Consider the following 23396-nt stretch of genomic DNA (forward strand, 5'->3'; position numbering starts at 1 on the left):
TTGAGGAAAAGGTGACTAAGCATAGAACATACATGATATTGAAGCTAAAAGAAATTCTCTGCGAGTAGGAGAGTAGGAGAACGGGGAAGAAGGATCAATAAAGAAGTCAAGTTGAATTGTACCACAATGAAATTGCATGTTAATAAAACACTAACAGAAGAGTAGGAGAGGATGATGATGATGATGATAATAATAATAATAATAATAATAATAATAATAATAATAATAGAGTAGGAGAGTAGAAGGATGGGGGAGAAGGATCAATAAAAAAAGTCAAGTTGAAAAGTGCCATAATGAAATTGCATGCTATTAAAACAATGATAAAAAGTAGGAACCAAGCATCATAGTAATGTCATTTGCTAATGCAGGTATAACTAGCATTTGCTAAGAGATAAACAATGTAAGCTCATCATCTGACACTTACCTTGAATCGATTCGTAAATAGCTCCAATTTGGGGAATAATTCTCTATTGGTATACAGGCTTTGTAGAGCTTTCAAACACTTCAGTCTGACTTCCCCTTGCTTCAGGAATACAAAGAAAAACAGAAGAGGCAGTCATTTCCACTTCACAAAAGTCAAAAAAGAAAAAAAAAAGAAAAAGATAAAGTCTCTATGAAGAATAAAATATATTTTGGGCTAACTATTTAACTTATTTCCTATTTGAATTTAATATAGGAAGAGAATGAGCAATTGCATAATCTGGGCTAACACAAGATTTAACTAAAAATGCAAAGAAAATTCTTATAAATGAGTTAAACCTTTTTCAAATATTTGAAAACTATGTCTGATGATGATATTCTGCCAATATGCTTTTAGTGGCATATTAAATTTATAATCTATGATTATAGTTGGAAAATGGATTGCTCATTTGTTCAGCATGTAATTATAAAATCCCATAAAAATTCTATTAAAAATTGGATAATGGTTTATTTGTCCAATCAATATTTACTTTCCTACATCAGAGAGAAAAAGAGTATAGTTAGGGTCTACTTAAAACAGATTAAAGTCTACAGAAAGAAGAGTCTTTAGCGAATATTGTACTCTACCACTGAGCTAAATCTTTATCCCAGCAGAGTATCCTTGACAAAGTCATTAAGTCTGGATAAAGGATGGCGTAGATCAGAGTATTCAAATAAGATTAAGGTTTCCATGCTCCAAAAGAAGAAATGTGTTTTGATAATATCAATCCATTCTGGAGTCAAAATAGATTTTATATTTAACTCAGCTGCTTATTAGCAGCACATGAAATGACACACACATCAGCTATTCCGGCATTTACAATTTGTTCATAAGGATGAAATACACGAGTATGGTGATGAAAGTGTGAACAAAATACTTTGTGGAATGTGGTATGATTTGTTACATTTATAGATTGTGTCATGACACTATTTTCCCTGGTCATTAATGGGTGTCCCATTAATGAATGAATGAAATGTCACTGAATTAATCTGCAAAGATTATATATATGGCACTCTACTGCAAGTGCTTTTTCAAGTAATTTCTGGATACCACTGAATAAACTGATACTTTTCCTCAAAGGACCCAGGAGGAACCTAAAGTATCCACAGCATATGCTACTATGCACTAGCCAAATCTCCTTTACTTGGCTAGTTCTTGACCCTCTGTTTATGTTGGCCGATGTCAGGACCCTTTTCTGGGGAACTGACCATAGACAACCAAAGACTTGGGATAAAACAGTGTAGCTCAGGCTGAAGAGATGGCTCAGAGGTAAGAAGCATCTGCTGGTCTTTCAGAAGACCTGAGTTCAGTTCCCAGCACCCATGTCAGGTGGCACACAACTGTCTGTAACTTCAGCCGCTTATAAAATGACCACTCTGAGGAGGAGGAAACAGGAAATAATATGGCTGGGCGAAGAGAGGAAGAGATAGGGCAGGAAGGAGACAGGAGCTTGTCCCCTTTTTTGGCTAAGAGGTTGATGAGGTAAAAAGTGACTGTAGCTTGCTCCTTTGTCTCTCTGATCATTCAGCATTTACCGATACTTGACTCTGGGTTTCTATTATTAAGACCAATTAGAGTTCGTGTTATAATTTTGAATTTCTAATTTCCTCTAGGATTTGTGGGCTTGAAAATGTGGCTCATGTCTTCTTAATAGGAGAGCCAGAACTCCTTCAACCTTGCCTTTAGCTGCTCTCAATCAAGGCATGTATCTATTTTAAGGACAATGCTAGAAAGGCTTTTTCAGGATCTACACAACTCCCTCTCTCTTTTTTTTCCTTCATCAGGCTACGGTAAGATATCAGCATGGATAAAATGCTAACTTTGGCTCCTAGAGAGCGAGATAAAAAGACTAGAGCAATACAGATAAGGAGGTATCATCTAACCATTAGAGGCAAGCTGGAAATACTATTTTATAATAATGATTTAATTCCAGAGTTCCATGTATTGGAAATCTGCTCCCCTGTATAGTACTACTGAAGGTAGTAGAGAGCTAGGCTGTCACTATTAGCTTAATGCTAGCAGATTATTTCCTGAGAGAATAGATGGTTCTGTAAGAAAGTCTGAACCCTCCCAAGTCTCTCTTTTTCCCTCAGTATGTTAGCTTTTGTTTATCCACTTCTACAAGTGATACCATTTGTCATGCTGGCTGTGCTCAAAATATGCTCATTAGGGACTGAACAGAGGAGGTTGCTTGATCTTGGACATTCATCTTTCAGGTCTTCTGTCCCAATACCAGAGACAGAGAACAATAATTGTAAAGGGTGGCAGTGATAAAGGGAAAGCAGTGGAGAAACTATGGAACCTGCTCATAGGATACATTATACCACATAGCAAGAGAGGAGGAAAGCCAAAAAAGTACTATGCATACACAATAAAAAGAACAATGGATGAGCAAAAAGCAGTAACAGTCTTCCATATGTAAAGTTAAAACTTCAGATGTAAGGTAACACAGCCAACTTCTTTCCAAACACAGCCTTAAAACTAAAACCAAAACCAAACCAAATCAAACAAATTAACAAAAAAAAATTATTTTATCAAGCTTCATAGACTAGGGTTTTATTTTCACCTTGTGAACTGAAATCTTTCAGTGACAACTTTTTTTTCCCCTTTTGGTTTTTTGAGAGAGGGTATCTTCTGTAGCTTTGGAGCCTGACTAGATCTTGTAGACCAGGCTGGCCTCGAATTCACAGAGATCCACTGGCCTCTGTCTCCTGTGTGGGAATTAAAGGCATGCGCCACCACCACCCACCAACAACTCTTAACTACTTAATTATTTAACTCTCTTCCCAAATCTTGGTACTTCACCTATCAAATGTCTAGCGTATGCCACAGGATTGTCATACCAAATAAATTAGGAGATATTTATTGAAATAACTTAGATAACTGTAAAATAACTAGTTAGAATAAAAATTCTAATTTTGGTATTTGCTTGTTTAGGCACCACTATTCTCTGAAGCAAGTTTTATTATAGTACCATAAGCACTTGAATGGATCACTACAACCAAGCCCTCACTGAAATCTGAATAATATGCAATAAAATATCTAATTTATATTAGTTGATCCATAAATATTAGTTGATGTTTATGGATCATCAGTAACTACAGGCCTAGGGGAACTGACAATTTATTCTGATCTCCTTGGGCACCACGTATGCACATGATGCTAATGGATAAGTGCAGGCTAAATACCCATATACATAAAATGAAATAAAAAACCTAAGATATTCAACTAAAATAATGATGACTATTTTACATCAAATTAGTATCTTCCCAGAATTGGCTGTCATTTATAAAATCAGATAGAACTGTTAAGTGTTACATAAATGTAGAAAAATACTCTCGAGGGACCAGAGAAAGAATTGAGATGGAAGTGAGAGAATAATCAAAGCATCAAGGTTTAAATTCATTCTTAAAAAAAAAAAAAGATTGATGACGGACTTGTTTACTTTGAGAGAATGTGAATACATTCATGTGAGGGCACTGTGTAATTCTACATTTTCTCAAATTGTTAGAAAATTTTCATAGACCAATCTAAAGTGGGCTGAAATAGAAAGGCTTAAATTCATATCAAGATTACATATGAAAAAATGAAATATAAACAGGTAATCCAGTCTGAGATTATATTTTTCAAAGAAGATTTGTCTTAAAAAAATTCTTTGAATGTGGTACTGAGATGGGAGTGAGGGGAGAAACACCTTTTAATTAACAACTAAAAATCTGTATGTTAAGTAAACAAGCTGTGATCATATTTCTGTACACAGTCAAGACTTCTAACAGAAAACAATGTACCACAGAACTCTAAATGATAATTCCCACAATATTGAAAATTTTCAACATTGATAATACTAAAACTTTTAATGCATTTATTATTAATTTGTGTCTATACATGCGCATGTGTGATATGTATGTGTGAGCATATGTGTGGAGCCACAGTACAACTTTATGATTGGCTCTCTCCTTCCACCTCCCAGGGACTGAACTCAGGTTGCCAAGGTCAAGTGCAGTATATTTACGTGCGGAGCCATCTTACCAGCACTACTCATTTATCATGTATTTTTATAGTAAATACTGACATGCATAAGATACAGAAAACAAGCCTTCTACTATCATTACAAGATTTCTCCATTTACCTACAAATGTACTATTTTAAAAATATTCCAATAGCTGTTAAACAGTTAAAAAATAGAACAATCTAAAACAAACTTATTTTGGGGATTTCTCATGTAGGATTCAATTACATAGGATTTCTTTTAAATCTTGATCTTTTTCCTAAAAGCTGGAGATGGATCAATATAAACTAGGCTTAGTTAACTCAAGAGTGCCAACAAATCTGATTTAACTGACTTAAAAAGTCATGACCCAACAAAATCCTGAACATGAAAGCTACTTAATTTTTATTACAACTAATCATCTTTGACCTTTGATTAGAAGGAGACTATTACCGTTTTAGAGATAATGCATGTATTCTCTTATTAGTACAGATAAACCAGGACCTCAAAGATAATTCAAGATAGCATTGCATCCAAAGGAGACACATAAAATACTGTCTTAAATTTCATAATGGTTATCAATAGTTATTTGTAGTATCTTAAATTTTATATTATTATAGCTCTTAAAAAATAAGATACTGGGGCTGGAGAGATGGCTCAGCGGTTAAGAGCATTGCATGCTCTTCCAAAGGACCCGAGTTTGATTCCCAGCAACCACATGGTGGCTCACAACCATCTGTAATGAGGTCTGGTGTCCTCTTCTAGCCTGCAGGCATATATGTAAACAGAATATTGTATCCATAATAAATATTAAAAAAAATAAGATACTGCCATTTTCATTGCTGGCATGCAATCAAATAAGTATGGAGACAAATACTTCTTCCACCAAAATTAGAAGATACCAACTTACCCTATCATGAAGAGTCCATCCTACATATTTCAGGTAACTGTCATTTAGGAAGGCATCACTATACATTTTCATCCATACTCCAATTTCTTCGATACAAATGGCTCGAATCTCAGCAATTGCATCACTGGATGGGGAAGAGGAAGACAAACCTCTGAATTATACAGAGACCTAAAATGTATTCCAACTAATTTTCAAAAAATATAAATTATATTATTTCCTTTGTTATGACAGGGTATGTAAGAAGTTTAGACTTAAAATTACTGTGTAGCTGAGGACGAACATGAATCGCTGACCCTTATACCTTCACCTTTCAAGTGCAGGGATTACAAGCAAATTTGTGATCACATGTAGTTTTACTCAGGGCTTGAGATTAAACCTAGGGCATTGTGAATGCCAGAAAAGCTCTGTATTAACTGGGTTCCATTCCCAGTCCAATATAAATACTTCCTAATAAATTTATAGACTGCACCAATTTACTTTACTTTTAGAGAGGTCACACATATTCCATGGCACGAGTGTGGAGGCCAGAGGACAACATATAGGCATTAGTTTTCTCACTCTGACATATAGGTCCCAGGGACTGAACTCAGGTTGGCAGGTTTGGCATCAAGTGCCTTTATCCAATGAGGCACCACCAGTCCAACATAAACTTTATGAATACTGTTTTATACCTGTATTGCCAAAGATCTCCAACATAAATATCTTGTTCAATTAAGTTTTTATGAAAATAGAAATTATTAACTACAAGTGTCATAAAGCCCACCATATTTGTTTGGCACTAATTCAGGCAATGACAGTTAGAGATTTCTGAGAGTATCACAACTACTGTCAAATCGTCTGAGAAAACAAACATACAATGTATGCTTGCACAATCCTTTTTTGTTGCTGTTTTTTTTTGTTTGTCTTACATTAGTTTGTTTTTGTTTTTTGAGACAGAGTTTCTTTGTGTAGCCTTGATTGTCCTGGAACTCTCTCTGTGGACCTGACTGGCCTTGAACTGAGAAACAGCCACAACCTCTGCCTCTCTAGTACTGAGATGAAAGGTGTGTACCACCACCAGCTTACATAACTTTTAATGAATTTAATAAAAATTAATTTTTATGGCTGCCAAAACTAGTTTACATATTTAACAAGGCAAGATCATGTAGAAGCCAAGTATTTGGAAATGCATTATAACTGAAGACATGGTACCATCTGCTTTTCCAGAGCATCCTGGTTTGACTTCTAGCATTTACCAGGAGTTTTTGAATCATCTGCAACTGTATAAGCTCCAGGAGATTGGGCCTCCTTCTGGCATTTATGGGTACTGCACATGCCCCAACACAATGAAAATCTAAAATAATTTAAAAAACCAAAAGCCTTTGAGATATTTATTGAGAATTAAGGAAATCTGTAGTTTAGCTTGTACTTCTATAAAACTCATTTTACTACTTCATTCAAATCACAGCTCTTTCATCATTAGTTTTAGGCTGTGCTTTAGACTGTTTTAGGGTGACCAATGGAGAATCACCCACTCTAGTTATAATGTGAAAGTGGCAGAAAATCCACACGCTTCAGAATTCTACCCATTACCCTCAGGATACACATTCAGTGTGGTTGTTATGGGATGATTTTCCTACTCCAAGGTAATTTCTCAAAAAAGTTTTAATTTTATCTTTTTTCTCACCAGGTTATTAGCCCTAACTTAAAAAAATATATGAGTGGGGTGTAGCGGTGCACGCCTTTAATCTCAGCAAGCAACAAGCAGAGGAAAGTGGATCTCTAAGTTTGAGGCCAGCCTAATCTACATAGTAATACTAGGGTAGCCAGGTCTAAATAGAGACACTGTCTAAACTAAAACAAACAACCACAAAAAACCTCTGTGTGGGGCTGGAGAGATGGCTCAGAGGGTAAGAGCATTGCCTGCTCTCCCAAAGTCCCTGAGTTCAATTCCCGGCAACCACATGGTGGCTCACAACCATCTGTAATGAGGTCTGGTGCCCTCTTCTGGCCTGCAGGTGCACACACAGAAAGAATATTGTATACATAATAAATAAATAAAATTAAAAAAAAAAACCTCTGTGTGTGTATATGTATGTATGTATAAAATATTTAATCTTTTGGAGTTCAGTTAAATTTTAAGTTTTCTCGTTTAACATATGTTTAATTTAATTTTTAAAAAAAATTAACTTAGCAAAATATACTTCTCAAGCCTGGTGATGGAAACATACATCTTTAAACCAGCACTTGGGAGGCAGAGACAGACAGATCTCTATTATTTAAGGCCAGTATGATCTACAAAGTAAGTTTCCAGACAGCCGGAACTGTTACACAGAAAAAACTCGTATCAAAAAAACAAACAAACAAACAAAAAAAACAAAAAGAGAATCAAACCAAACAAAAACAAGACAAACTTGTCATTAAAATTAGAAGTAAAACTCAGCTGTAACTTAGCATTAAGGCACTTATTTATTTTTTCCAATATTCCTGCAACATTGAGTTCTAGGATTATAGGTATGTGTCAGCACTCTCAGATAAATTATTTGTCTGTCCTTTTTAGGCAATGTCTCCTTGTGTTCTTATTCTATGGTTCTCAAACTCATAACAATACTTCTGCCTCAGTCTCTCAAGTTTAGTCAAACATTTTTTTTTTCTGTTTGTTTGTTCTCCCTGCTCCACCAGAAAGTTCTGGAAATAAATTCAGGCCCTCAGGCTTGTGTACCAAACTCTCATATATAATGAGCCATTCCCTCGTCCTTCTGTGGTGATTTCAAAGTACATCCAAAAATCTGTCAGTCTACAAAGTCTCTCTGGTGAACATTTGTTTACCTTTTCTTGAGTATGGGTATCCTACGTAACTCATCAGTGATAAGAATGATCAAAATGGTTACGTTTTGATTCTAGAAACCAAGTCAAAAAAGAAAGCATTCAGGGAGCCCTATGGGGAGATCCATGAAATGAGCAATTGAGGCTTTCCACCACCACTTATGTTTAGTTAAGCTATCTTAAAAAAGATTTTCCAAATTTAACCAGAGGAATGTAGCTTTGAACAATGTCTTGTGATTTTTAAGTTAAATCCAATTTGACTGATAAACTGAAAAGTTAAATTGTAAACATTAGTGAGGTAACGTGTGACGTTTGAGTAGATATATGTATTGGGTAAGATTTAAATCGGACTGTGCACAGATTTCAACTATTTATCATGTTATTAAGGCAAAAAATTCAAAATCCTTCTTCATCTTTTCTTCTTCTTCTGACTACCCTATTCTCTTCCTCTTTCTCCTACCATATTCTCTTCCTCTTTCCTCCCTTGTTTTCCTTTTATTTGTTAAAAGTGAAAGGCTTCTTTAGATTTTCATGAAAGGTTCTTACCAGGTATCCTAGAATAGTTCAGTGTCACAATACTGTTGCTTCATTCCCAGAAGAATAAAGCACTACAGCTATTGCAAAATAATATCTTCTAGCTTTGTTAAATGCACAGTTATGCTATTGTTATGTATGTCCAATCTAGTAACCAGAAACAGCTAGCTAGGTCACTTCCTAATTCCTAATAAATAAAAACTATGACATAGTAATAGCTGCTTTACAATGACTGAGTTTAGCAAGATTTGATATTTTAATTAATATTTAAGGTTTATAGTCATCAAATAATAACTAGCCGTCTAGGTGTTGGGTCTAAGTATCAGTTCTTTGGTGTGGAAGGTCCTTTTGTCTATGTGTTGCTTTCATTGGTTAATGAATAAAGACAATGCCTTGGCCTGTTGATAGAACAGAACTTAGGTAGGCGGGGAAAACTAAGTGGCATGCTGGGAAAAAGGGGGCAGAGTTCAAGATCCGCCAGAGAGATGCTGGGAATTTTATCTGGTAAGCTACTGCCATGTGATACACAGATTAATAGAAATGGGTTAAATTAAGATGTAAGAATTAGCCAATAAGAAACTAGAGCTAATGAGCCAAGCAGTGATTTAATTAATACAGCTTTCTGTGTGGTTATTTTGGGGCTAAGCTAGCTGAGAGGCCGGGACGTACAAGCGGGCCCTCCAATGTGTGCTAGTTAAATTCATGTAAAACCTGAGAAAGATTGAAAAGGAATTTAAGAAGTAAATACAGAGTTTAACACAGCTTTTTGCTGTTTGCTGGTGGCATGCCACAGCTCCTTTAGGAAAGATTTTACTGACTCAGCAGCAGAAAAAAAGCCATACCATTTTAAAATGTGGGCTTTCTGGGATATGCTGCCCGCAAGAACTCTGGATATTTTGTGAAAACAAGTATTTGGATGGGATTTGTGAGCAGATTGCTGTGGCTTGCTTGATGGCAACTTGGACGGGCTGTGTGCTTGGAAGTGGGGTGGTGTGTGTGAATGAGAGGCACAAGCAGCTCTGCCATGCTGGAATCGGTGGGGCAAGTAGGCACTGCCATATTTCCCACAGCAATCAGCAGGAAGCAGTATGGGAAAAACTACACCCATATTCCCAAATATTGTTTATACCATTTAAAGGGGGATATGCTAGAGAGATTTGCATTGATATGGATCTTGGTTTATTGATACAAATTTAAGGTCAATTTTGTTATATGTATTTCTGATCTTGATTAAGGTATAGTGATTGTGTAGCTCATTTAAAAATGTAACATATAATTAAGAAATACAGGTTAATAGATAATCATCTATAATAATCAAGCTTTGTAGTCGTTAGTAAGATTTTCTAGATGTGCATAGATATATTTCAGATGGATAGGCATTCTTTTTATCTTTCAAAGATTACAGAATATGACATTTAAAATGTTTTAAGAAACTAGGACTTTTCCTAACAGTGAGACACATCTCCTAGCAGCACGAATAACTTTGAGAAGAAGATGGGTATTGAAGAGGCTCCTTATCCATTTGGGCAAGAAACTGCTCTTGCCTGAACTGCTGAACTGAACATGCAGTACCCGCAGAAAAATGACTGCTGAACTTGCCTAAAGGTTGAGATGATCCTTTGGGGTTCCTGATTCATGAAAAACAATGTGAGACATTCTGCAGGATACAGAAGAAAGTGACTGAACTGTCTTTAAAATCTCCTCCTTCGTGAAAAAGTCTGCTGGATACTATGGACCCGAAGGCCAAAGATGGATGCCCCAAAGGTATAGAAAACTTTGCGTGACTGACCAGGCAGCAAGATGTCTATGTCATTTCTAGAGTTTTGAAAGCTGCTTACAATGCATTTCCTTTTTACTTAAGTAATATTATATTCTTCTGGAGTCTTTGATGGAGTTGAAGAATAGATAATAGTTATAGTTTTCCTTAGTTATAATAAAAGATAAAGTAAACAGAAATATTGTAACTGTAATTCTTGCTTGATACCTATTTTGTTATATGTAATATTACATGTTAAAGTTAAAATCTTCCTTTTTGTTTAAACAGAAAAGGGGAAATGGTGTGGGAGTTCCTTCTTTCCATGTGTTCCTTTCATTGGTTAATGAATAAAGAAACTGCCTTGGCCAGTTGAAAGGGCAGAACTTAAGTAGGTGGGGAAAACTAAATGGCATGCTGGGAGAAGGGAGGCAGAGTTCGAGAGATGCCATGGATCTGCCGGATACAGATGCTGGGAATTTCACCCGATAAGCCACTGCCACGCGGCGATACACAGATTAATAGAAATGAGTTAAATTAAGACGTAAGAATTAGCCAATAAGAAACTAGAGCTAATGGGCCAAGCAAGCTGTGTCGCGTAGAAGAACAAGCGGGCGGTCCTCCTACAGTTCTTTTCAGTTGACAAAATTCAAATGCATCGACACCTACATTTTTTGGTGATTCCCATGATAGTATCATCAGTGGTACTCTAATTAAATATACTGATGTGATAAAGCACTGACCAATAGCAACTTGTGGAGGAAAGGGCTTATTTTACCTTATAGTTCATAACAGTCCAAGGAAATCAGGGCAGGACCTGATAAAGAGACCGTGAAAAAAAATGTTGCTTACTGGTCTGCTCTGCCTGTTTTCTTATGTAACTCAGGACCACCAAGGGGTGACAGAGTCCCCTGTGGGTCTGGCTTGCCTACCTCAATCATCTAACAAAAAAATGCCCTATGGGGTACTCTACAGAGACATTTCTCAATTAAGATTTCTCTTCCCAAATGACTCTAAACTTCTGTCAAGTTGACATTAAACTATCTAGCACAGAAAGAATCCTACTAATAGACATCACTTTCCTGTCCCCTAGGAATTAATACTGTACTTTAGAAGGTAGGGTATAAATGGTGCCAACAGTTGTTTCTAACTATTCTGTTGATTACAACTTGATATAAAGATATTTTCCAGAGTCCTTAGTTTTCATATTAAAGTTACTTTGTACAATCTACCTAAAATATCCATGCCATTCAGAGTAGAGGATAGCTCCAGATATGACAGCAATAGAGCAAATATTAAACTAGAGCAAAAAAGTTGAGTCATGAAGAAAAAATTGTAAGACAATACAAATTTTTATAGAATTTTGGCACTGAGGCCTTAAAATAAATAGCTAAAGTGAATTCAGAATAAACTCTACTTGAAAAATTAAACAAAGAAAAACTCATACAAAAGGGTAATTCTGGTCTAATTAACACACATTAAATCTTTTGTGTTTACCTTATTTTAAGGTGTAAAATGACTATGGAGAGTTCTATGGAGAAAAACTCACCTAATTAACTAACTGTATTGTCAATCTGAGTGTTTAACACTCATTAACAAATGAGCCTTCAATATCTGCATTTTGGATTACTTTTTGACAAATGGGATTTTAGTTATTTTCTACTTACAATAAATGAAAATGAACTCTAGCTGATTTTAACAAAATATTTCTTGCAGTATTTTGGTAACAGTTTTTCCCAGTAATTAGATGAAATTCAAATGACTGCAAAACAAAGTTTGAGGAAACTCTTATCTATAAAGTGGAAGTATCAGTAGATGTCAGTAGGGCTCACATAGACAAAATCTCAAGAGATCTAAAACAAATAATTCTTTATGACAAAAAAGTCTACAATATGAATTGCAGAATAAAATGAATTCCTATCTCAAATAATTATTTGTAAAATTTTGCTCAAATTTTATTGTTCTAAAATAACGTGACAGTAGAAGTTTTGTGTGTGTATGTGATAAAAAGAAATCAAGTGAAATAAAAATCTAATCAGGTTGCTGAAAAAAAGATCACCTTATTGTCTTTTATTATACCATGAATAAGAAATTTAGACTACAGAAGATGACTAACAGACTTTTAAATAAAATTTAAAGTAGAAAGAAGGCTTAATGTTGTTAAAAGACATCACAGTGTGCAAAATCCTAACAGAAGTTACCATAAGCTTCTGAGAGAAGGCACTGTATATACCCAGAAAACACAAAACCTCTTTCATAACTAAGTTTAACTTTTATTACATAATGCATACCAATTATTTTAAATACATTCTAATGTCATGTTTAGGACTGTGGACGTAGCTATGTAGTAGAATGTTTTCCTATCTCTGTGGTAAATTTCCAGGAAAAAAAAGCAATAGGTTCATAAAAGTGAAATTATGTTACATTTTGTTTTTGTTGCATTATACATTTTTTTAAAAAAAAGTGACAACATTTAGAAAATCTATGTGATTTTGTCTGAAGAGTCCATTAAGAAACACAGACATAATGATGTACTCCTTTAATTATAGCAATTAGTTAATTTAATTATAGAGGCTGAAGCAGAAAGATCAAATGCCATTCTGGGTTGAGTTCCAAGGCAGTTCTAAGCAAGGTTCTGCCTCAAAAATAAAAAACACAACCTCAAAAAGAAAATAGGCAAATATGACAGGGTCAAAACGGACATCTATTTCTTTTTACTTTGGAATGTGAAAAAAAAGATACTAGATTTCTATTCAAATAACCAATAATCTCAAGGCAAGTGAAGACACTTATTTATACTTCTAGGTAGCAAGCACTGTGAGCTGAAACTAAAGGTCTGTACATGTGAAAACCACTCTTAGATAAAGAATAGATGACCAAAGACAATAATTCTTGGTGCAAACACAGAGCTAGGAATACTTTGGGCTTGGGTAATCCAACAAATTATACACAGTATTACTTGAACACTGGGGGGAAATTAGTCACAGACTAAATTCTACTATTGTTCTTGGCAAACCTTAAAAATTTAATAACTGATTTCCATAAAGAGAATAATATATGAAAGAATATAAAAGTATCCAGCATAGGTAAGCAAAAAACAATAATTAGATAAAGTGAGGCATGAAAAAAAAAGAAAAGAAGAAAATTACTGAAATAAAGGGAAAAACCCCACAACTCAATCCAAACAAAAAGAAATCATATATAATATAAAACAATGCAGAACATAAAAACGATTACTATGACAAAGTTCATATGTTTAAGAAGTTACAAACATGTACAATATCCTAAAGACCATTGATGAGAAAAAAATCAAGAGGAAGAAAATGATAATAAATTGTATCATAATAGAAAAACAAACCTATTGATAAAGAAAAAGAAATATACAAAACTCTAAAAGGCAGCCAAACTAAAAAGTAAATTAACTACAATCGCTTCAAGAAAACAGACAACAAACAAACTCCTTTGGTTGTAACAGACAAATCAGAGACAGTGGATCTATCCTTTCAAAGGACTACAAAAACCAAAAACTTTCATCTAGATTCCACATCAAAAGACAAAATTGGAAATGACAGAGCCAAGTAAAAAAATTCTACTTCCCATCTGAGCCATGAAAAACAAACTTGACTAATCTGGGATTAAAAAATTGAAGTCAGTAACATTTTGATATAAAATAATTCCTTCAAACATCTGTAGTCATGGAATGCAAGAATACCATCAGCTGTGATCTAGAAGATGCAGATATGATTGGAATCCAGATACTACATACATATTCATATGCATACAAAAGATCTGTAAATAAGAATAAAGCCTATAAAACACAAAACAAAAAAAGACCATAGGTTTGGCTAGCCTGCAAGAAAACAATAATACAACTGAAATAATCAGTACAAGGGTCAAAACACTAAGATAGAATACAAAGTTTTTTTGTTTGTTTACTATATGAAGGACTGTGTATTGAAGCCAAAGACTTATATATGCAAAGCAGGTGCTCTATCACTGATATTAATCTGAGTTTTATTAAAGATAGACATTTTATTTTTAATGTTGCAAAGATAAGTGAAAACACAAAGCATTAAAGGAGAATATATAAAATATAAAACTTATAGTTAATAACATACTAGCCCATCTTTTCATTTGTAGATTTATTTTGATTGATATAATGATTATCTACCTGTTTGACATAATTTTCAGTATGTATAATAATTATAATTATATCAGGGTAACTGACATACCCATTACCTTAATACTTATTCCTTATTTGTAAGAACACTAAGACTAGGCACAGTGGTATACACCTGTAATTTGAAGGTTGATGCAGGCAGATTACTAACTTAAGGCCAGCCTGAGCTTTCTAAGAAATACTTGTCTTATAAGAGTCCTTGCACATTGTACTAGATTGGAAGGCTGCGGATTGATACCACAATTATCTCCATAGGCAGGTTCCATAAACCACAATTTCTCTTCTTTACAATAAATATTTTTTATTTTATTTTTCCATTCAAAAATGTACACTTCCTCCCCTCCCCACCATTCCCCTCCCGCTCTCCCCCTCCCCCTCCCTGCTTAAGAGAGGGCAGGGAACCCTGCCCTGTGGGAAGTCCAAGGCACTGGGACTTGTTTCTAATGCATGTACAGGCTTTTTGGAACCCTACTCTATTTGGATGCACAGCTTCCTAGGCCTGGATGTAGGGGGGAGGGCCTTGAACTTCCTACAATAAATATTTGAAACTAAGCCTGGCTAACCTCTCTGTTTTAGGCATTCTCAGACCTGTCTTTACTTAGGTCAAAAGACTTTCCTCATCCCTATCTTTCACAACCTTCCTGCCTACCTCCCCTTATGCTCTGATTCTTGTGGGTCCTCTGTCATACCCTTTATAATAAAACAGTGAGGAAGGAAGGAAGGAAGGAAGGAAGGAAGGAAGGAAGGAAGGAAGGAAGGAAGGAAGGAAGGAAGGAAGGAAAGAAGGAAGGAAAGAAGGAAGGAAAGAAGGAAGGAAAGAAGGAAGGAAAGAAGGAAGGAAAGAAGGAAGGAAAGAAGGAAGGAAGGAAGACAGACTGACTCACTCTCTGGGGGGTGGATGGATATTTTCAAGCATACTACTGTTAACTACACTCATTCCACTATGCAAGAGAATACCAAGACCTAGTCATTCTTTTAAACTGTACCATAGAACACAGCCTGTTCTCCACCTTTAACTCTTTGCTACTCTGACCACCTGGTAATAATAAATATTTCCTCTACTTTTATGACATTGATACTTAAATCAATTCTAAATATGAGCACAGTACTTGTCTTTCTGTAGCTTGTTAATTTGACTTTTAGCATATGTGTAAAGGATTACTTTGATTAGATTAACTACTTTGGGAAGATTCACCCTAACAGAGCAGTACCATTCCCTGTACTTGGGTTCTGGACTGCATAAAAAGAAGGCACCTGGGCAGCAGTTGCAGAGGCCTTTAATCCCAGCACTCGGGAGGTAGAGGCAGGCAGATTTCTGGGAGTTTGAGGGCAGCCTGGTCTACTGAGCAAGTTCCAGGTCAAGCTCCAAAGCTACACAGAGAAACCCTGTCTTGAAAAACAAAACAAAACAACACAACACAATACATCAACAAAAAAGAGAAAACCGTGTAGGCTCAGCCATAAATGGAATATTTATATCACATCCCCTCACTCGACATCTCTGGGATCTTCATGAAAATGAAAGGCAGAAAGATTTTAAAAGTCAAAGATCCATGAAGGCACAACTGGTGTCTTCTCGGCCTAACAGCAAGCTGCAACCATTAACTCACAGCAGCTGTGATTGACTGCAGGAGAAACTACATCAGACACATCAAGTACGCTGCAAGATCCCAGCCCTAGGCAGTAACTATTGACAGTTGCTGGCTCCTGGGGAAAGGAGACTGTTTTCATTAAGGATGTGGTCCCTGGCAGGTAGACAACACTCCAGTGGATGGCTTTATTGGCAGCACAAACTGGACTGAGTAAATTACTTTTTGAAAAGAGAAGTAGAAAGGTATGGAATGGATCTAAGAGGAGGTGGATTTGAGCAAAACATATATTTAAGGAAAATATTCTCTGTGGCTGAGGCCCATGCCTTCATTCCCAGCAACAAGGAAGATGTATAGGCAGGAGGATCTCTGTGAGTGCTAACACAGTCTGGACAATAATAATAATTGAAGTGATTGTGGAACCTGCACACTGTTTTTTATAAACCACACTAATTTACATTCTCATCAATAATGTTATGAGTTCCTTTTTCTCAAAATCTCTGGCAGTATTTATAATCTTAGTCGAAATGTACCTGCCTGACTATATTTTTGATATGTACAGAAAATAATATTTATATAGGGAACAAGGCAAAAAGGCAAAAATTTTCTACTTAACACTTCATCAACATTGTCTTGAGATTATAATCAGTACAAGACGGGAAAAATTAGATGTGATAAATATGATCGCTCTTTTATTCAAGAGAAAAGAAGTTACTTCACTAGATTTTTTGAGTTGAAATGCTAGAGTGCAGAAGGGACAGTGCCAAGAATCGGAGAATACTGATAAATGACAACACAAAGACGTGAGCTAAGCAATCAGCACCCACTGCTCTATTAAGCCTTTCTAGTTAGTTCTTTTTTCTCTGTAGTTTTGGAGTCTGAGGAGAAGGAGGGAGAACTTGAGCAAGGAAGTCAGAACCGCAAGGGGTGCACCCACCCACTGAGACAGAGGGACTGATCTATTGCGAGCTCACCAAGGCCAGCTGGACTGGGAATGAAAAAGCATGGGATAAAACCGGACTCTCTGAACAAGGCGGATAATGAGAGCTGATGAGAAGCCAAGGACATAGGCACTGGATGTGTGTGTGTGTGTGTGTGGGGGGGACCTTGGATTTCCCACAGGGCAAAGAACCTTGACTGCTCTTTGGAGAGGAGAGCGTTGGGGAGAAGAAAGGGGGGAGAGGAGTGGAGGGAGAGGGAGGGAAATGGGAGGTGGGGAGGAAGCGGAAATTTTTTTCAATAAAAATATATATATATAAAGAAAAAAAAAAGAACTAATTAGGGCTAGGCGGTGGTGGTGCACACCTTTAATCCCAGGACTCAGGAGGCAGAGGCAGGCGGATCTCTGTGAGTTCGAGACCAGCCTGGTCTACAGAGCTAGTTCCAGGACAGGCTCCAAAGCCACAGAGAAACCCCGTCTCGAAAAACCACAAAAAAAAAAAAAGAAGAAGAAATACTTTGATAAGAGGAAAGCTGGAAAAGTTACAAAACACTAAATAAAAGACCCCATTCTTCTAAAAGTAACTAAAGTCAGAAGCTTCAAAACGACTACAAGAAATAGGAGAAATACCTGAAGAAATTAGTAAAGATAACGGTTTTTTGGGATAAGACACCCTCTGCAACTGACCAAATCACAGGACATAAAAGCAAAACTGATAAATAGGGTTATATCAAATAAAGTTCTCAAAAGAAACAATTCAAGAGGCTGACAAACTTTCTTATCAAGCAACTAGAAATATCGTAAAAGATACAATCTCAGCCTAAAAAAATTATCTATTATAAAAATATGTCCATATAAAAATGCTGGCAATGATGTAGAAAAAGAAAAACTCTTATATGAGGGCGTAAATTAACACACACCTAACAGTGAATATAGTATGGATGTTCCCTCACACTAAAAATAATTCTACAATATGATCCAGTTATTCTCAAAGACTGAAAATAGATCTACCATAAGATCCAGCAGCACTACTGTGTGTTCTTGTTTTGTTTTGTTTTATTTTAAGGAAAGCAGAGAGACAGACACATCCATGTATACTGTGGCAGGACACACAATAGTTAAAACAAGCAACTGGCTTAACGTGAAATCTCCATTAAAATTAACAGAAAATATAGCATACAATCATAATGTAACTCAATTGCAAAAAATGAATGGAACCAGAGTGTATTATGTTAAGTAAAAGAAACCAAACAAAAAAGAACTGTACTTGTGGGAGGTTAAAAAAAATTGAGCTGAATGTAGAAATAAATAAAAGCTGTGGAATAGGGAGGGCTCTACAGTATGGGAGGGAGGAAGGGAGAGAAGTGATGGTTGCAGAGGGAAAGTCAACTTAGGCAGTATATGCAGGGACTTCAATCATATGTAAAGTGCACGTTAATATAAAATGAAAAGCTAAGAAAAAAATAAATCTTATAAGACATTATGAACATTCCAAAAGCATAAATGAAAAGGAGACATACTACCTACTGAATAAAATAATTACTGTAAATGTTCCAAATCATGGAACCATACAGATATATATACCGAGGTAGCAGAATGGCTCCTAATATAACTGATAAAAAAAAAAAGACCTTGATAGAGATATATTATATTCCAAGTGTAAAGATAACAAGAAAAAGAAAACTTTTAGAGGCCGAATAGACAGCTCAGTTGTTTAGAGCACATACTGCTCTTTTAGACGACCTGAGTCCAATTTCCAGCAGTCACACTAGGTGGCTCACAACTGCCTATAACTCTGGTCGAAGGAATGCAAATACCCTCTCCTGGCCTATGTCGGTACCATACTCATACACATAAATAAAAATAAATCCTAAACAAAAAATCTCTAAAAGTATCAAGAGAAAAATCATCACCTGGCTTGTACGAGATTCACTAGTAGATAAGAATCTCTCAAAAAGATCACATGTAATGAAAGAATGAAATGATAAATTCAAAATTCCCAACAACCAGTAAAGTAAGCAAGCAAGCAGCTGCGAATCAACACAAATACACTTAGTAAAGGTATCATTTAGAAATAAGAGATAGATAAAAGTTTTCAAAGATAAGCAAATAACAGAAACCTATCTCTACCAGACTAGCTATAAAACTAAATACTGATGTGAACACTAACACTGGAGATAAAGATATAATTACTACTATGAAAACATATGAACCTAAAAAGTTTAGAGTAGAGCGGAAATAGGAAAAAGAAAAGAAAATAATATCAGAAGACAAGACAGGAAAAAAAAATGAACCAAGAACATACAAAAGAGAAAAAGACTAACACAACAGGACAGGAAATTGTCTTACCAAAACCGTAAGTGTAAATGGATTTAACTTTCTAAGTGGAAGACAAAACTGGCTGAATATATTAAAACAACACAAAAGTAACCCCTCAATGTATAATGACTATAAAAAAAAACAAGCCCTGTAACAGTAACATCACGAAACTGAAGCTAAAGAAAGAAAGCAACATACCATGACAATAGAAACTACAAGAAAACAATAGTAGCTATACTTTGATCAGGAGACAGATGATGAGTTCAAAATTATAAAGAGAAAGATGTTAATTTCCTAATAATAAAGGGACCACTTCAGTAAGGCAAAATAATTTATAAATGTCTGTATAACCACCACTACTATAAGTAATTACATTTAAAACATTTAAAACAAACATTATTATAATAATTAAAGGCAAAATAGACATTAATATAGTAATAGCTGAGGACCTTAATGTTCAAAGGAAACATTACATAGCTCCCTTTAAGGAAGAAATAATACAAGCCAGAGAGGCCAAACAAACATTCGTAAAACATTTCACAAGCAATTACCCAACGTATATTCTTATCCCTTCAGCAGTCCAATAAAACATACAGTAAAGTCATAAAACAAGTATGAAAAAACTGAAAATAAGAAACACCCAGTGAACTCATAGCATGTATCACAAATTTTCAACAATGAAAAATCAATAATGGCAACATAAACTTTAGAAAGTAGAAAACATGAAACATACAATATTGTTCCAAACAATCAAAAAATGAAGGAAGTAGAAAGTAACTGAAAAAGTTAAATATGAAAAAAAACTATACTAAAATAATCTACAGAAATATAGGAAAAGCAACAGGAGAAGAAATCTTAACAGCAATAAACAATTACATAAGAAAAATCTCAAATAACTTAAAGAGTGAATAAAAATTCAAAAATAAAGCTGGGTATTGTGATCATGCCTATAATTTCACCATGTGGGGGTCGAGGCAGGAGGACTGTAAATAAGTCAGTAACCTTGGGCTGAACACCGAGACCAGGCTTAAAACAAAAAGAACAGAAATCGAGAGAGAGAGACAAACAAAGAGAAAAAAGGAAAGCAAAACAACGATGTGCCAAAAATCAGCATTAATAGAAACAAATTCTGAGCAGAAGCAAGCAGTTAAAAAACATTATCCCCTCAAATCAATAAAAGGATAATTTAAAAAAAAAAAGCTATTGCAGAAACAGTATAAACTCCTTTGGGTAAATATCAAAGTAGTGATATGGTTAGGTCATAAGGTATTTCTGTTTCTAATTTAAAAAAAAATATTGGCAGAGATGTCCACCAATTGATGAATAGATAGCAAAAACATGGTACATGGACATAGCAGAATTTATGGTATATAAATTATAAAATATGTGATGAATCAACATAACCAGAAAGAAAAATATACTGATTGTGGTAGGCAACCCAGGCCCGAAAGCACAAACACACCACATTTTGTTTATTAGAGGTATAGACTAGCCTTGACACTTTAACTCTGCAGTGCCTTTGATTAGCAAGAGTAAAAGGGAGCACTGGAGAAGGAGAGGAAGAGTTTTAAGAGAGTGGGGAAAGGACACAGGTAAAGAGAAAATGGTAAGGAGCATACAGGGAGAAGAAAGTCTTAAACAGGGAGGATGCAAAAGATAAGATGGGGGAGGATTAACCAAAATCAAGGGGACATTAAACAAAAGCCAGATGGAAATATATCGTCTGGTAACCAATTAAAAAACATAAATGAGAGTTTAAAGGGAGGCACTCTACATGGGTTGAAGTCCCAATCTAGAAACAAAGATAGTCACTAAACAAAACTTTCAGTGTCAACTGTGAAGTATCTCTCTAGCGGTTGCTGGAGAGGCAGGACTGAGGGGTCAAAGCAATACGTTTGATAATGCTGGACTAAGTCAACAATTAAGACTCTATTTGCAGGACACTGTGTACAGTTATAATTGTAATAAAAGGAGAAGTCAAGATGGAACTGAACTGGAAGTTTTCTCCCTACTAGATAGTTTTCACAGTCCTGGAAGGTACTATAAAGGCTACCATAGCTGGGGATCCAAAAGAAGAATCAGAGGCAAGAGATAGGTGATGGAGGGAAAAATCAATAGCCTAAACCAGCTATGAATCCTACAAATTACAGTACCACTAAAGGCATTACTGATATATGGGTAACCAACCAGTTTCTGAATTTGAGGCCTGCTCCACATAAGAGGATCTATTTCTGATACTGTAAACCTGGTCAAAAAACCAGGCAATGTCATAGGTTCTCGGGGGAAGCTAAAAATGCTTTGCAAGATGGATACAGTGTTAAGCTGCCATCTAAATATTTATAGCTACATACAAATATTACTTTCTTAGCCTTAATCATAAAAGTCTCTCTTTGCAGTGAACAGCAGAAAATGTAAAGCCTAGTGGCTGACAGACTGTGGCAAGTATGTGACGGGTGAGAGTTACTCCTAAACAAGACAGTTAAAGAACTACACTAAAAAATTTCTAATGTGGTGACATTCAGTAGTGGACTACTAGGTCAATTAATTTTATGTACACATTAATTCCTTTTGCATTAATGAGAATGTAAGTAGACAGGGTATCTCCAATTGTAATAAATGTTCTGAGTTAGGAAGGGTGCTTCAGCAGCAGTGATAGCAATATTTCCTCCAAATATTAAATCAGTATTTGTAGACAAAGCTATATTCCATGAAATAAAACAAAGTAAAAGTAATGAGAGTTATAGAGCTATACAGACTATGCTATAAATAAGCAAGTATTTAGGTTAAAAAAAATTCTAAATGATTAAAAGACCTTACCGGTATCTATGAACAAATATACCCTTAAAAATAGAGTTCATCATATTTTCAATTTCATCTTGGTTTTCTTGAAGCTGAAATAGAAACAAAAAGAATAAAAAACAAAATTGAAATACTGGTCATTTTATTTGGAATGTGAAAAGTTCCTATTATTTTAAACTACTATTTATCCTCATTCTGAGTACTTACCAACATTTGTTATCTTCCCTCCACCTCTACCCCCAGAACAAGGTTTCCCTTTACAGCCCAGGCTCTCCTGGAACTTGCTTCATAGAGCAGACTGACCTCAAATGTACAGAGATCTGCCTGCCTCTGTCTCTAATCCTAGTGCTGGGATTAAAGACTCCTGCTACCACTGACCAGGTAGTTATTAACCTTTTCCTGACTGTACCACTGATGTCTAAAGTTATCAGTAGATCTTCTATAGATTTGTCACATTGGCTTTGGAACCTCTCCTCCCTCCATACATATGTTCTAGAAAAGAACAAGGAAGAAGTGGTGGACTCCGGTCAACTTTGTATTTCAATGGAACAATCTATTTTTGGAATCACTCTACAAGTCTACACATTTCTTCAAACAAGGGTTCTGGCTTAGTTCTGCCATCCTTACTTAAGTGGTCACCCTGATAGCCGGGCGGTGGTGGCGCACGCCTTTAATCCCAGCACTCAGGAGTTAGAGGCAGGTGGATCTCTGTGAGTTCCAGGCCAGGCTCCAAAGCTACAGAGAAACCCTGTCTAGAAAAGCAAAAGCAAAAACAAAAACAAAAACAACAACAAAAAAAAGAGGTCACCCTGATTCCCTAATTTACATGGCTATTCTTCTTTCAAAAAGCATCATATTACTCTTATCTACGTGGCCTATAACTCAACTATGCCAACTTCCCGAAATATGAGGAACAATAGAAAATATAAATTATAGCCAATAATGCTGTAATCCAGCAACAAAACCCAATACTATCACAGAGGTACGTATTTTAGAAAACATTAGTGGTCAGAGTTAAGGTTTAAATTAATTTACTTCAAAAGCAACATAAATACTCTGGAATGACATCCATTATGATATTTATTCCTTTATTTTTTTCCTGGAATTTCATGCCAAATG

General features: G+C 35.5%; 1 protein-coding gene across 2 annotated transcripts in view; it reads right to left on the reverse strand.

Annotated features, from left to right (window-relative positions):
• Stag1 (STAG1 cohesin complex component) overlaps window positions 1–23396 on the reverse strand; it is a 305897-nt gene that overhangs the window by 99577 nt on the left and 182924 nt on the right. For both annotated transcript variants that reach the window (XM_075964871.1, XM_075964872.1), the window contains exons 9-11: window positions 22296–22369; window positions 5359–5482; window positions 425–523 (exon numbers count right to left, since the gene is read on the reverse strand). In XM_075964871.1, the coding sequence (XP_075820986.1) occupies window positions 425–523; window positions 5359–5482; window positions 22296–22369 (297 nt within the window). The remainder of the gene's footprint in view (window positions 1–424; window positions 524–5358; window positions 5483–22295; window positions 22370–23396) is intronic.

The sequence above is a fragment of the Microtus pennsylvanicus genome, chromosome 3, assembly GCF_037038515.1.
Source record: "Microtus pennsylvanicus isolate mMicPen1 chromosome 3, mMicPen1.hap1, whole genome shotgun sequence".
NCBI lineage: Eukaryota > Metazoa > Chordata > Mammalia > Rodentia > Cricetidae > Microtus > Microtus pennsylvanicus.